The sequence below is a fragment of the Eleutherodactylus coqui genome, chromosome 4, assembly GCF_035609145.1.
Source record: "Eleutherodactylus coqui strain aEleCoq1 chromosome 4, aEleCoq1.hap1, whole genome shotgun sequence".
NCBI classification, from domain to species: domain Eukaryota; kingdom Metazoa; phylum Chordata; class Amphibia; order Anura; family Eleutherodactylidae; genus Eleutherodactylus; species Eleutherodactylus coqui.
The window spans coordinates 274,235,996-274,251,680 of record NC_089840.1 but is presented as its reverse complement, the minus strand read 5'-3'; the positions used below and the strand labels follow the sequence as shown (position 1 = coordinate 274,251,680).

Sequence of the window (15,685 nt, the reverse complement as noted above, 5' to 3'; positions counted from 1 at the left end):
AGTACAAGGAGCCGGAATGACATGACAGCAGTAGTGATCTGGGTCAAATAGCTGCAGGTCTCCTGTATAACTCCAACCTGTTGCTTCTTTACTCCAACCAGAAGTCTCCAGAACCAGAAAATAGTGATAAGATGCGGAGATCTAATGTCTGCGGTCAGCTGTAATCCCGCCATCTCCAGCTTTCTCATAACACAAGTATCAGTCATATAATAAGACTGAACACAAGACCTTCCCAGACGTCCTACAGACCACAGGGGAGATTTCATGAGACCTTCTCTCCATCTACCTGATCATCCTGTGGAAAGAGAGGACTAGGACATCTCTCCGCTGCTCTTCTCTTACTGGATCTACCTGCAGAAAACACAGACAGCCACTGAATTCATCCTCTACATACAAATAATAAAGGCCGTGTGGATTGAGTCCTGTCTATTACCTGGTGATGGGGGGCGCTGGTGGTCCTCCATCATGACGTCCTTGTACAGATCCTTGTGTCCTTCTAAATACTCCCACTCCTCCATGGAGAAATAGACAGTGACGTCCTGACACCTTATAGGAACCTGACAACACAATGTAACCGTCATCACCCAGACACGTTATACCGCCATAGCGTTACTGTATAATGTCCCAGCATTCCCAGCAGCGTCACCTCTCCAGTCAGCAGCTCAATCATCTTGTTGGCGAGTTCTAGGATCTTCTGCTCATTGATCTCCTCCAGTATCAGGGGGTGAGGTGGAGGCCCTGTGATTGGGCTCAGGGGTCTTCCCCATCCATCAGACACCGGGGCCTGACAGCCATCACTAGAAGTCTTCTTCACTACCGTGTAATCCTGTTTATGAAGAGATACATCCATAAATATCCCTGCAGACATTCCCAGAGTCCTTCATGTCTCCAGTTATGTCCAACAATTAGTAAGATTCTCCTCACATCTGTGTTCATCATCTCGGTTGTTCTACTCAGTCACAGGAGCAGAAGAACAAAATGATCAGAGCAGGGGCGTAGCTAGAGGCTCATGGGCCCGGGTGCAAAAGTTTAGCTTGGGGCCCCCTTCCAGACCCGTCCACCCACCACTCCTTTTCACAGCTACTCCTTGTATATCACTTTTAGCTACATTACTGATTTTTTTAATGACCCATCAATGGATCATTAGTAATCAGGGGTTTTAGATTTTTAAAACATCCAGAACACAAGCCTCAAGGCACGCTTTGCTTCCCCAAGAAAGAAAAAAATAATGATATATACACATACATAATACAGGCACACATACATTGGAGACAGCATGAGCTAACTTTTATAACATGTTAGGGCTCATGTCCAGGACCAGGTTTTCACCACGTATTATGCACACGTGGTAATCCCAGCATGCTCTCTTTCTCTGCGTACCACGTAACGTGAGCCCTGTACACTTGTATGATACACTGCCCATACACATTACATTGTTTCCATACGCATTGTCACTCTAAACAGAGTGGGGAATTAGAAAAAGAATCCCCCTGTGCATGTGCAGTGCCACACAAGGCCGTATGTGGTCCCTGCCGGCAGCGTGCATGGCTGGGAAATGTGTGAGATGCTGGTGGTCTCCCACAGTGTTGTAGGCTTACGGCTGGCATTGAGCCCTCAGTCACCAATACAGCGGCTCGGTTCTAGCATACCTCTAATAGTGAAGTCAGGTGCCGGCTCGCAGAACCCCCCTCACCCACCCCCACTCCCCATCACACAGAACACCCCTCACTCACCCCCACTCCCCATCACACAGAACCCCCCTCACTCACCCCCACTCCCCATCACACAGGACCCCCCTCACTCACCCCCACTCCCCATCACACAGGACCCCCCTCACTCACCCCCACTCCCCATCACACAGAACACCCCTCGTCCCCCCCACTCCCCATCACACAGAACCCCCCTCACTCACCCCCACTCCCCATCACACAGAACCCCCCTCACTTACCCCCACTCCCCATCACACAGAACCCCCCTCACTCACCCCCACTCCCCATCACACAGAACCCCCCTCACTCACCCCCACTCCCCATCACACAGAACCCCCCTCACTCACCCCCCATCCCCATCACACAGAACACCCCTCACTCACCCCCACTCCCCATCACACAGAACCCCCCTCACTCACCCCCACTCCCTATCACACAGAACACCCCTCGTTTCCCCCACTCACCATCACACACAGAACACCCCTCACTCACCCCCTCCCCCTTCTTAATCATACCGAGGAGGTTCCCTCTCACTGCACTTACTTTCACTATGGTCTCTGCGCAGGCAGGCACATCGGTGCACATATCCGGGCACATCGGTGCTTCCTCCCGGACCTCCGCTCAGACTCCTCCCCTCTGATGATCTCTGTGCTGGAGAACCAGATGGGGGAGGGGTCTGAGCGGAGGTCCTGGGAGGAGCGCCGATGTGCAGGAGAGCCTGCCTGCGCAGAGACCATAGTGAAAGTAAGTGCAGTCAGTCAGTGCCGCCTGACTGACTGCAAAGTAAGCCCCGTGGGCCCCCTGGGGCTCAGGGGCCGGGTCGCAACCGCACCCCCAGCACCCCCTATATGTACGCCAGTGGATCAGAGTTTTGGTTCTGTTAGATGACAGACAATAATGACCCCCAACAACCTCCAGTTGCCTTATAGTAGATCTGTTGGGTTTCCATCATTCTACCAGAACAACCGGCTCTATTATTTTCTGGCATTTATGATGAATCGGCAGTAAATCCTCTGCCGTAGATGTGACCAGAGACTGACATAGATAAGAATGATGGAACGTGACGTCATCCCCAGAATCTCTCACCTCTCCTGTAAGCTGGAAGAGTATCTCTAGGGTGAGGGTGAATATACTCTCCGCCATCTTGTCCCTCTTCCTATCCATCCTTGTCGGGTCAATCAGGAATATTATCGGATATAGAAGATATCAGCCGAGGATCCTGAATGGAGAGAAGACGAGACAATGTAAGCCACCCCAAATCTCTGGATTATAGGGGATTCAAAGACAGATATAAATAAGGGTGTATTCACACGGGCGATTTGCAGTACGATTCCTGTACGTTACAAGATGCACACAACTCACACGTGAAAAGGACTCATTATTTTACATGAGCGATTTTTCTCTTGGACTGGGAGTTAGAGATAGAGAGATCACAGCGTGTCCGTATATTTGGGTGATATCGCTCATTATTTTCTATGGAAATGAAAAATTTTGCCGCACACTGGCGCGCTGTGTGATGTTTATACGAGGCATTGTGAATGTTCTGTCTTACTATTTGAACAACATGCTATCTTCACACATAATAATCTCATGCCTTTTTTGCACAAAACACACATCGCACTCACAGGTAAGAATGCAGGTTACAAGTTCCATGCAGGTTACATCCACGCGCCAATGTAAGTGCGGCCTAAGGATACATGCGCACAGGCGCTTAAAAAAGCTGAGCCCGAGATCCTCAGCACTTGGCCATCCCATCCATGTGCATCCGATGTGCGGGACACCACACAGTGACAGGTGCTGCTCTCAGCTGAGTTTTGGACGAGAACGGGACATGCTGCTAAATATTTTACTTGGACTATTCTTCCAAATAAACAAAAATAATCTACATGAATACACCCACTCAGATGAACGGGCGCTATAGTCACATGATTTTTGTATTGATTTTTTAATACGAAAATGGATGAAAAAGCGGCGGTGTGCGTGTACCCTAAAGATGAGAAACACAGGAACTCCGTAAATAATGGGATTTTTACCGCAGGGTTTAATGACCCGAACTCGGAGAATTACAGGGACCTGTAGTGCTTTGAATTCTGGTCACTAAAACCCATGGTCGGCCGGAACACACGTCTGTATCACAGACGCAGAAATATGTCCGTAATACGCTCATCTGAAACCTGCCTTAAAAGGCTTTTGCTAACTTCTGGACCCCACATAAAATACAAAATAGAGTATACTCACCTCCCTACCGCCCCTGGGGTGCAGCTGAGTGGCTACCACGGCCAAACGCTGGCTTCCAGTTGTACAGCTTTGAGAAAGTCACGTGACTGCTGCAGCCAATCAAAGTCTGCAGAAATATTGTTCCAAACTCCTGGCATCATGCCACCCAGGATATTAGTACTGATGTCAGGAGTTCAACCTCTGATTGGAAGCAGCAGTCATCTGGCTTCTGCTGTGGGCTGAGGAGAAGCGAGTATACTTTTTATTTTTTGGGGGGCCAAAAGCTAAAAAAATGTTTTAGTGACAAAACCTTTTTAAATATCTAAAATGCTACTGTGTTACTTTTAACCAAACTGTAACAAGACAGCTTAAGGCCCATTTACACGCAACAATTATTGATCAAAATTAGTTCAAACCGAAGAATTGTGTGACAATTGTTACATGTAAATGACTACTTGTTTACTCATACTGCAGAAGGCTTTTCCTCACACTAATAAAAACCTCCTGGCCAGAGATTCCTCGCATAAACACCCGCCCACCTGAGCAAACAACACAGAGTTTACAATGAGGGAAACTGAGAGGATCTCAAATGATTATCTGTACGTTTACATGCTCAGCAAAAATATGTTAATTTGTTCCATCATTCAAAGGACAATCCTTGTTTGTAAATGCGGCTTAATAGAGGGCCTGGAAAACAGCAGTGATTGAGTTACAATAGTAACATGCAATAGTACATGCTTAACAAGAGTTATTGAATTCCTGGTTCTAAACGATAACAGTTACCCGTTAGTTGGAGCGTTGAAACCATAACAAAATGCAAATAAGGGAGATGGAATAATACCTCTGCAGCGCCATCTACTGGAAGGCAGCATACCTTCAAATCAATCTTAGACTCTTTTTACAAGCTTTGTAACAATGACTAGGAATTGAAAGCCAAGCCAGATTCCATGCATAGACAGCTGCTTTGGGATGCTTGCCCCTCATCAGTGTGCAGTAGGTTTATGGCCTTGCTAATGAGAGGCCTGTGACATGAGTCAGAAACGCTATCTTTTGTCCTTAGGGAGAGCAGTAAGTGAGCAGAATTAATAGGCCATTTATGCTCCTCCGGGTAATAAATATATATATTACCCGGAGGAGTAATATATATAGGTGGAAGTCCTGACTGACTCACTGACTCTGCACTAATTCTCTAACTTTCCAGTGTTAAACAAGCATGAAATTTGGCACGACCATTCTTTAAATCCTAAAAAGGAGAAGTAAAGGGGTCACAGCTTGATTAATCAATACTAAATGCAATAGTAAGTGCACCCCTATGTAATGTACCTAATCTAATTCTCTAGCTTCCTGGTATCGTACAAACCTGAAATGAATAGTAAAGGGGTCACAACTTGATCATTAAATGCCAAGTGCAAAAGTAAGTGACCCCCTATTGTATGTAACTTCCCAGGTGTCATAGAAGCCTGAAAATTGACACGAGCATTCTTTAGGCCCTCAATAGGAAAAGTAAAGGGATTGCAACTTTATTATTCAACTGTAAGTGCCAAATTAAGTGACCGCCTCCCTTATGAAATGTACCTAATTCTCTAAATTCCCAGTGTCTTACAAATTTGAAAATTGGCAAACTCATTGTTTAGGTTTTAAATAAGAAAAGGAAAGGGGTCGCAGCTTGATTATTTAATTCTAAGTGCAAAAGTAAGTGAGCCCCTATGTAATGTAAATAATAACACACATCAGTACCGCACCAACTTGAAATTTGGCACAACTTTTCTTTAGGTCGTAAATAGGAATAGTAAAGGGCTTACAACTTGATTATTCAATGCTAAGGCCCCCTGCACATGGGCGGAAATTGCGCAGTGGAATTTGCCATAGAATTTCCGCTCGTGGCCACTGCCATAGGATTGCATTAGAAAACGCAATCCTAGGCAGACAGACGCGATTTGTCCACGTGAAATCACACGCGGAAAAAATATCACGGCATGTTCTATTTCTGTGCGGGTCTTGCAGAGGCATGCATGGAAATGTCAGCAGTGACGGGCCGGCTTCTCTCTGCGCATGCGCAGGCTGACCGGCAGCCGGTACACAGCACAGAGAGAAGACGCTGGGAGCAGGTGAGCCGCAGGCCTCTGCAGGGGCACAGGGCCGAATCCTGCTGCGAGAATTCTCGCAGCGGGAACCAACCCAGGCGTCTGCAGGTGGCCTTAGTACAAAAGTAAGTGACACCCTAGGTTATGTAACTTCTTGGTGTCGTACAAACTTAAAATTTGGCTCAACCATACTTTAGGTCCTACATAGGAAAAATAAAAGAGGTCACAACTTGATTATTCAATTCTAAGTTTGAAAGTAAGTGACCCCCTATATAATGTAACTAGTAACACACATCTGCACTGCACAAACAGGAAATTTGCCAGACCATTCTTTACATCCTAATAGGAAAATTAAAGAAGTTGCAACTTCAATATTCAACTCCATGTGTGAACTGTGAAAATCCATGATACAGGACATAGATCTTTTTATAAGAAACCGTAAAGCCTTGGGAACTGATCTGTATACTGAGGAGAATCTACCTCACCTCTGTGTGTATATACTGAGGAGAATCTACCTCACCTCTGTGTGTATATACTGAGGAGAATCTACCTCACCTCTGTGTGTATATACTGAGGAGAATCTACCTCACCTCTATGTGTATATACTGAGGAGAATCTACCTCACCTCTATGTGTATATACTGAGGAGAATCTCCCTCACCTCTATGTGTATATACTGAGGAGAATCTCCCTCACCTCTATGTGTATATACTGAGGAGAATCTCCCTCACCTCTATGTGTATATACTGAGGAGAATCTCCCTCACCTCTATGTGTATATACTGAGGAGAATCTCCCTCACCTCTATGTGTATATACTGAGGAGAATCTCCCTCACCTCTATGTGTATATACTGAGGAGAATCTCCCTTACCTCTATGTCCAATACTGAGGAGAATCTCCCTCACCTCTATGTGTATATACTGAGGAGAATCTCCCTCACCTCTATGTGTATATACTGAGGAGAATCTCCCTCACCTCTATGTGTATATACTGAGGAGAATCTCCCTCACCTCTATGTGTATATACTGAGGAGAATCTCCCTCACCTCTATGTGTATATACTGAGGAGAATCTACCTCACCTCTATGTGTATATACTGAGGAGAATCTACCTCACCTCTATGTGTATATACTGAGGAAAATCTATCTCACCTCTATGTGTATATACTGAGGAAAATCTCCCTCACCTCTATGTGTATATACTGAGGAGAATCTACCTCACCTGTGTGTATATACTAAGGAGAATCTACCTCACCTCTGTGTGTATATACTGAGGAGAATCTACCTCACCTCTATGTGTATATACTGAGGAGAATCTACCTCACCTCTGTGTGTATATACTGAGGAGAATCTCCCTCACCTCTGTGTGTATATACTGAGGAGAATCTCCCTCACCTCTATGTGTATATACTGAGGAGAATCTCCCTCACCTCTATGTGTGTATACTGAGGAGAATCTCCCTCACCTCTATGTGTATATACTAAGGAGAATCTCCCTCACCTCTATGTGTATATACTGAGGAGAATCTCCCTCACCTCTATGTGTATATACTGAGGAGAATCTCCCTCACCTCTATGTGTATATACTGAGGAGAATCTCCCTCACCTCTATGTGTATATACTGAGGAGAATCTCCCTCACCTCTATGTGTATATACTGAGGAGAATCTCCCTCACCTCTATGTGTATATACTGAGGAGAATCTCCCTCACCTCTATGTGTATATACTGAGGAGAATCTCCCTCACCTCTATGTGTATATACTGAGGAGAATCTACCTCACCTGTGTGTATATACTAAGGAGAATCTACCTCACCTCTCTGTGTATATACTGAGGAGAATCTACCTCACCTCTATGTGTATATACTGAGGAGAATCTACCTCACCTCTATGTGTATATACTGAAGAGAATCTACCTCACCTCTGTGTGTATATACTAAGAGAATCTACCTCACCTCTGTGTGTATATACTAAAGAGAATCTACCTTACCTCTGTGTGTATATACTAAAGAGAATCTACCTCACCTCTGTGTGTATATACTGAAGATAATCTACCTCACCTCTGTGTGTATATACTGAAGAGAATCTACCTCACCTGTGTGTATATACTGAGGAGAATCTACCTCACCCCTATGTGTATATACTGAAGAGAATCTACCTCACCTCTATGTGTATATACTAAAGAGAATCTACCTCACTTCTATGTGTATATACTAAAGAGAATCTACCTCACCTCTGTGTGTATATACTGAGGAGAATCTACCTCACCTGTATGTGTGCATACTGAGGAGAATCTACCTCACCTCTATGTGTATATACTGAGGAGAATCTACCTCACTTCTGTGTGTATATACTGAGGAGAATCTACCTCACCTCTGTGTGTATATACTGAGGAGAATCTACCTCACCTCTGTGTGTATATGCTAACGAGAATCTTCCTCACCTCTATGTGTATATACTGAGGAGAATCTACCTCACCTCTGTGTGTATATACTGAGGAGAATCTACCTCACCTCTGGGTGTATATACTGAGGAGAATCTAACTGACCTTTGTACATATACTGAAATACTGCAAAAGTACATAAGGAAGCATCTCTGAACTGGAGGGATGGAACATGCCTTTAAGGCTAGGAAGGGGCTGCAGCCTCCAGTCTGGGGTTAAATTTGAATATAAATAGGCATTACCTATAAGGCTGAGAAGTGAGGAGAGTGTACCAAATAACTCGGGCAAAGCTGGGTATATCAACTAGTATGCAAATGAGGGAGATGGAAAAATACCTCCGCAGTGCCACCTAGCTGTCAGTGCATGAAATCTGGCTTGGCTTTCAATTCCTAGTCATTGTTACAAGGCTTGTGTAAAGAGTCTAACATTGATTTGAAGGAATGCTGCCTTCCAATAGGTGGCGCCGTGGAGGTATTGTTCCATTTCCCTAATTTACATATTACCCAGAGGAACATAATTGGCCTAGGGTGGATGCACTTGGGCGAGAAAATTGCACAATGTTTGCCTGATGCGATAGTCAGTAAAAAAACAATGATTTATCGCATTGCAACGCAACAAACATGCATTGCAATTTTAACAATAGAAAGTCGCATTGACTTTAGTGGTAAAAAAAAAACGTGTGATTTTATCACGGGCGGCATCGCTGCTGCACAAAAATCACGGCAAAATTGCGGTCGTCAGTGTGAAACTAGCCTTAGGGTGGTCTTACATAGGCCGATACTTGGGAATTTAAGCTTGTGTTTTACCACATAGTTGTTCAGTGTATGAGGGCGGAGCGCGCCGGGGATCTCTCATGGCTGCCCGCCTCCATCACTGTGAACAGGCAGTCACTCATAGATGAACCACTGCCTGTTTACTTTGGATATTTGTCATCGGGCTTTTAAGCCTGGATAAAATGAACAACTAACGATACACAAATGAATTCCCATTTATCGTCCAATCGACCGAAGGATAAGGCCGCCTTCACACTGCAGGAAACACTGCAGAATGTCCACAAGGCAAGAGAATCAGATTTTACAAATCTCCTTCACACATAGCAGAAGTTTTCTGCTACGGATGCGCAAGAAATATGTGTCTGCAGCGCGACTATTTATGTTGTGGAAACTGAGCGGAAATGGAGCCGATGTTCAGCATAGATATCATAAAATGCGGCAAAATCCACAAGTACAGCTGCGTTACGGAATTTGCAGTTATTGCGCTGAGCTAATGCAGCGATTCTGTTTGAAATTCTGGGTTTGTTGATGTTTAAAAATCTAGTTTGGTCACATGACCGCGGTGCCGGAACTACCGCATCACAAAACACAACACATTCCGCAACAGAAACCCTGCGCATAAGAACACAAGTACAAATACAAAGTGCGCAATACAAAACAGCCAATCCCACAGGGATCGATAATCGTTCCGTGTAAAAGGGCCTTAATTACATCCCATGTGATACAATTACTGCAGATAATAAGGAGAGAGGAAATTAATGTGTAAATGTTGTGTTCTCCGTTTTTGTGCGGATGGAACAGGAGATGAACTGATTCTCAGGGCCGTCCCTCCATGTTCGAAGTTAAGGCCGCTTTCACATGGGGAAAAAAATCATGCAGTTTTTCTCGCAATGCGACAGATCGCCTGTAGGTGACGCCCATGGTTTCCTACGGGTTCCTGCACATCAGCGAAATTTTGTAGCAGGCGACATTGTGAGACAAAAATATTGTGGGTTGCCAGAGATTGTAATGTTTTGTAGCCCAGGTTTCCCTTGGAGCCTTCCTTGCCCTAAGAGGCGCTGTATGACTCCGCGCTCGTCTCCCGAAGATCCTTGACACTTGTCTGAAAAACTCCGCCTCCAGGAAGTGCTGGCTCTGATTGGCTGAGCTGCGGCCAGCTGTCAGTTGTGTATATATAAGCCCCAGAGCAGGAAGGGGTTAACCAGGGAATTTATGACGCTATGAAGATACAACATGTTATCCGCTATTTCTTCCCCAGTGATTTGTAGGAGTCCGGCCGCTGAAGAGGGATCGGGCGGCCAAAACGTGTCCAGCGCTTCCCGCTAAATGCTACAAACAGCACATCCAGCCGGGAGCTGCGAGCCGAGAAGTTCTGGGGGATTTACTGGTTTCAGAAGACGGAAGATTCTGGAGCGACGAGACGGCGGCTGCACCTCCCAAACCCCAGAGCATCAGTGAGCCGGCGGCCGCGAGGAGCGGGGTAAGACTCCTCCGGAGCGCCGGCAGAAGCTGCTGTCCGTCTGCAGCCGCTCAGCAGAAGGGGCTCCCAGGACTAAAGACCTCATGGGGGATTCTGGGGCCGCAGGAGGCAGAAAAAGGGGCATTTTGTGGGGATTTGGGGAAAGCGCTCGTTCTATCAGTTGTGTCACTTATTTATATTCTTCTGGGGGGATTTTGTACGGATTGTAGGAAGCGAATTTGTAGTGGAGGCCGAATAATCCTGATTGTAGGTGGAGATGGTCTCTGCCTTCCGGAGGCTTCTATTCCCAGTCATGTTACAGGCCTGCCAATAGGGGGCGCTGCAGAGGCCTTGTACTATCTCCTATGTACATCAAAGACCCCCAGAGGAGCCTTACATGGCCGCTAATCTCCTGCACCTCCCCGGGGTCTCCACAAGGGGAAGCTGTGACCCCCACATACCTCTACCTGCAGCCGGACAGGAGCCGTGAGGTTGTTCTGTGCTTACAGGCCCTGTGATGATGTCACCATCATGTGATCAGTGTGTGGGAGGAGACAAGGGGTCACATGACCAGGTCTCTCTGCTCAGTGGATGCAGGACTCTGCTGTGTGACCTGCAGTTTATGTGTCCCATCAGGATGTATTCAGAGAGTGGATGAGCAGAGCCGAGCATGTGCGAGACGGAGGAGCGGAGCCGAGCGTGTGTGAGACGGAGGAGCGGAGCCGAGCGTGTGTGAGACGGAGGAGCTGAGCCGAGCGTGTGCGAGACGGAGGAGCAGAGCCGAGCGTGTGCGAGACGGAGGAGCAGAGCCGAGCGTGTGCGAGACGGAGGAGCAGAGCCGAGCGTGTGCGAGACGGCGGAGCCGAGCCGAGCGTGTGCGAGACGGAGGAGCAGAGCCGAGCGTGTGCGAGACGGCGGAGCTGAGCCGAGCGTGTGCGAGACGGCGGAGCTGAGCCGAGCGTGTGCGAGACGGAGGAGCAGAGCCGAGCGTGTGTGAGACGGGAGCAGAGCCGAGCGTGTGCGAGACGTGGAAGCAGAGCCGAGCGTGTGCAAAGCGGGGGAGCAGAGCCGAGCGTGTGCGAGACGTGGAAGCAGAGCCGAGCGTGTGCAAAGCGGGGGAGCAGAGCCGAGCGTGTGTGAGACGGAGGAGCAGAGCCGAGTGTGTGTGTGTGAGACGGAGCAGCGGAGCCGATTGTGTGTGAGACGGAGGAGTAGAGCCGAGTCAGTGTAAATGTACGTCCTGGAGCGGTAAGGGGTTAAAATCATAGAAAGTGCGGACGAATGATGATTTATATTAGTGTGATTCCCATCTCCCAATCTGGTCTTCGCCCCCAACCTCCGGCCTCCGTTGCTGCACCGATCCAGGAGGAATGAGGATAAAATGCTGCAAATTGAAATTTGGACAAAAATGAACCGTCCCCATGAGGCAATAACAGGCCAATGCCGGGCTTGTTGTATATCACCACAGAAAGCGAATGGAACACATATTACCGCCTCCGATACTCGCCCAAGAATAATCCTACACCCCTTACCCCACCGATCCGTCTTGGATCGTCGAACCCAATGTCAATGTGATCACCTAAAGAGATTACATCATTCTCCCAAAGTCCTCTCCCAACCTTTGTGCTGGTAGAAACTAGTTCCCCCACTCATAGGGACCCAAAGAAGGCTCACAAAACAGCCAAGCAAAATAAACCTGCCTCATAAACATTGTGACACAAACCTTCTAATGTAGCTTCCAGCCATTCCAACAATTGAAAAGAAACTGGCCTTGATTTGTCTATTTGAACCTTACCCCATCTGAAGCCCTTCAGGGCTCGGCCAACTGAAGGGTTTTTGTCACTTCCTATAAGCCCGTAATTTTATAACTAGAAGCCAAAGCTACTATTAAACAATTAACGTCAGCTATCGACCTATCGACAAGGCCACAGTGGAATGCGTCGCCCAGGCAATATAATAGTGTCCCAACTCTATGGTCATCAGTCTATATGTCCCCCAACTAGACCACCCAACAATCTTCCCATTCACAACAAGCTGTTTCGTAAGCTGTCATCGTACCCAGCGCCAATGACACCTGAATCAGATGTCTAGCTGCTCATCGACCAATTTCCAAAGCTGTGGGGGGTAAACTCTCCCTTCCTCTTCTGCTTGAAAATGCTCCCACGGACATCGAGGCAGAGTCTGCAATAGAATTTTCAATACCCGGAACATGAACAGCTACCACCCAAACATTTGAGTACAAAGCTTGTAGCACTAGATGATACAGCCAACTAACTACAGGAAAGGGAGACGATGTTGGGCTGTTAATGGTGTGCACCACCTCTAAATTTGTGAAGTGAAACCTAACTTTTTTTGTTGCAAACCCATTCACTCTATAGGGTCACCGCCACAGTTATAGGGAAAATAATAATTTGTGACCAATCCCTGCGTAACCCAAGACTCTGGCCATTAAGCAGCACACCGTTGCCTTGATAAAATGCGCCGAACATGGAACTACCTGCAGCATCAGTAACCAATTTGCTATCAAAATTGTCAATAGTCAACCCAATCATCAAGGACTTCCCATTTTACTGTTCAAGAAAAGACGTTCATACCTTCAAATCTGCCTTGTGTTCTCTTCTCTAATTAATATAATGATGGGTTGATTTACTCCCGCCCTGATCGCTGCCAAACCAGATATGCCTAATCGGACATGCAAAATTAAGTTTACCCTGGAGGGATTGTAGCTCCCTCAGCATAATCTTATTAAGACGAGCCTGACCAACCTCTTGGCGCAGAGTCCAAGTTGTCTGCCCACAATCTACATTCCATTCTCTCCATATTAATAGTCATACCTAGGAAACTAATGCAATTGGAGGGATCTTCTGTTTTCTCCGGAGCTAGTGAAACCCCAAAACGTTGTGCCACCCATTGTATAGTCAATAAGAGAGAAGAACATACTTGCGAATTTGTCAGGCCCAAACATAGAAAATTGTCCAAATAGTGTATAAGTGAACCAGTGCCTGCCACTTCTCTCACTTCCCACTCCAAAAAACGAACTGAAGGCCTTGAATTTGCACAGGAAATTGAGCAACCCATGGGCAAGCACGGATCAGCAAAATAGGACGTCTCCCAATAACACCCTAACAAATGAAAGCTCTCAGAACGAAACAGGAAAAGCCTAAATGCCAATTCAGTATTGGTCTTCGCCAATACTGACCTTCTGCACCCAAGCAACGGCCGCGTCAAATGATATTATACACCATGGAGCAAAGCTCCAGATCTATTTCATCATTGAACGACGCACCTTTTGGATGTAATAAATGATGAATTAGCCGAAAGTTATTCGGCTCCTTTCTGAGGACTATACCCAACGGGGAATCAATGAAATTCAGAAAAGGAGGTTCTCTAAATGGCCCAGACATGCGACCCAAGAGCAGCTCCTTTGTCAGCTTGTAAATGACTATGTGCAGATGCAGTAGGGCAGACCAAAGATTTTGTATTGGAACAAGGAATTCGATGTAGAGGGAGTGAAATACTAAAACCATTGTTAAAAACAGAATACAGAAGTTGTGCCTTAAGCCTATCAGGGAACCTATTTAGAAACGTGACCATCTATGGAAGTTTCACCGGAGTTGACTCTTTACACTATCCTTTTCTAAAGCAAAGGGATGCCTCATGGGAAGTCCCGTTACAGTAGGAACAGATGTGCTTAAATGTACAGTTTCCAGCAAACACACTGGCCTTCATTAAATTGCCAACACAGGACTGTTTTTTGCCCTGCTGACTAAGCAGGCTGCCCAGAAGTATACGAACTACTGGCCGAGCCAGATGACCTATCTAACCCTTGGAATGACTGCCTATATCTTACTATGGCCATCTCCCTCAACCACAGGTTAATTATGTTGTGGTCTCATCTAATATTTGAGCGTACAGGTTAGCTGCTCCTCATATCATAAGTATATTGAACCAAAAGAGTCGTCCACACTGAAATCGGAGGTGATCACCCACAAAACGAAATTTGGCTACACTGTCATAACAAATCAATAGCTGCCTAACACTTCCCCAAACCTTCAGTTTGACTGTTAAAATTCAATGGACACAACCTAGACACGTACTCATCAGGCTGTATAGGAGCTGTGGGCCCAGTAGCCATTACCATGGAATCCTGATAATCCTGTGGAGATATCATCGTACCCTCATCTTCTGGATCTGGAGAATCTTCCGATGTTTAGACTGTCTGTAACAAAGAAGCTGCTCTGGTTGCTATACCTGCTGCCTTGGATGAATGAGCTCTCCTCCGCGCTGAATGGCCAGCCTCCTACTGCCCATTTAGAGTGTGTCGCTGACTGAACTGCTGTGTGACCTCTCACATCTTCTTCTTCTATCTGCTCTACAGACTAACTGGAATGGTCCTTGACCAGGACCTTGCTAGGAATACTTTCCTCAGGGCTGAATCCAACTTTTGTTTGATGGGTGATGATTAGAGATAAGCGAGCACCAAAATGCTCGGTGCTCATTACTCGAGCCAAGCTTTTTCTAATGTTCGAGAGCTCAGCTCGAGTAACAAACCCCATTGAAGTCAATGGGAGATTCGAGCATTTTTCAAGGTGCCCGATGCTCTGCATTGTTTCCAATGGAGCTGCAGCAGCTGCTGGCGGCTCCATTGAAAACAATGGTCTTCTGGCACTCCAGCATTGCTTTTCATGGAAGGGCTTTACATATAAGCCCTTCCCTAAAAAAAACCAATTTTAGTGTTAAAAAAAAAAAACCTTACCCTCTGCCGTTGCCGTGTCCCCCGCGGGGATGAAGAACACATCTGCTGCATGCAGCAGATGTTTTGTTCATCGCCGCTAGTAAAAAGAATTCCCTGCTGCTACATCTGCCACATCTGTGACAGATGCAGCAGAGGAATTCTTCAATTCCCTACCGCAGCTGTCACACATGACAGCTGCGGTAGAGGATCCTGCTGCCGCTACCCATAAGTGGATTTCAGGTAAGGGCTTTAATATAAGCCCTCCCCTGAA

General features: G+C 46.4%; 1 protein-coding gene and 1 pseudogene across 1 annotated transcript; both read right to left on the bottom strand.

The window, feature by feature from the left end:
- LOC136626708 (zinc finger protein 850-like) overlaps positions 1–15,685 on the bottom strand; it is a 190,551-nt pseudogene that overhangs the window by 42,151 nt on the left and 132,715 nt on the right.
- On the bottom strand, positions 262–3,132 carry LOC136624465 (gastrula zinc finger protein XlCGF66.1-like). The gene is made up of 4 exons (XM_066598445.1): positions 2,796–3,132; positions 647–826; positions 434–557; positions 262–351 (listed from the first exon to the last, which is right to left on the bottom strand). Exons 1-4 carry the CDS (start codon positions 2,871–2,873, stop codon positions 263–265), a joined length of 471 nt encoding a protein of 156 aa, XP_066454542.1. The 5' UTR covers positions 2,874–3,132; the 3' UTR covers position 262.

Coding starts and splice junctions, on each gene's coding strand:
- LOC136624465 (XM_066598445.1), bottom strand. CDS start 2,873: ATGGATAGGAAGAGGGACAAGATGGCGGAGAGTATATTCACCCTCACC. Junction 827..2,795: donor TCTTCCAGCTTACAGGAGAG/GTGAGAGATTCT, acceptor CTTCATAAACAG/GATTACACGGTAGTGAAGAA. Junction 558..646: donor TTGAGCTGCTGACTGGAGAG/GTGACGCTGCTG, acceptor TTGTGTTGTCAG/GTTCCTATAAGGTGTCAGGA.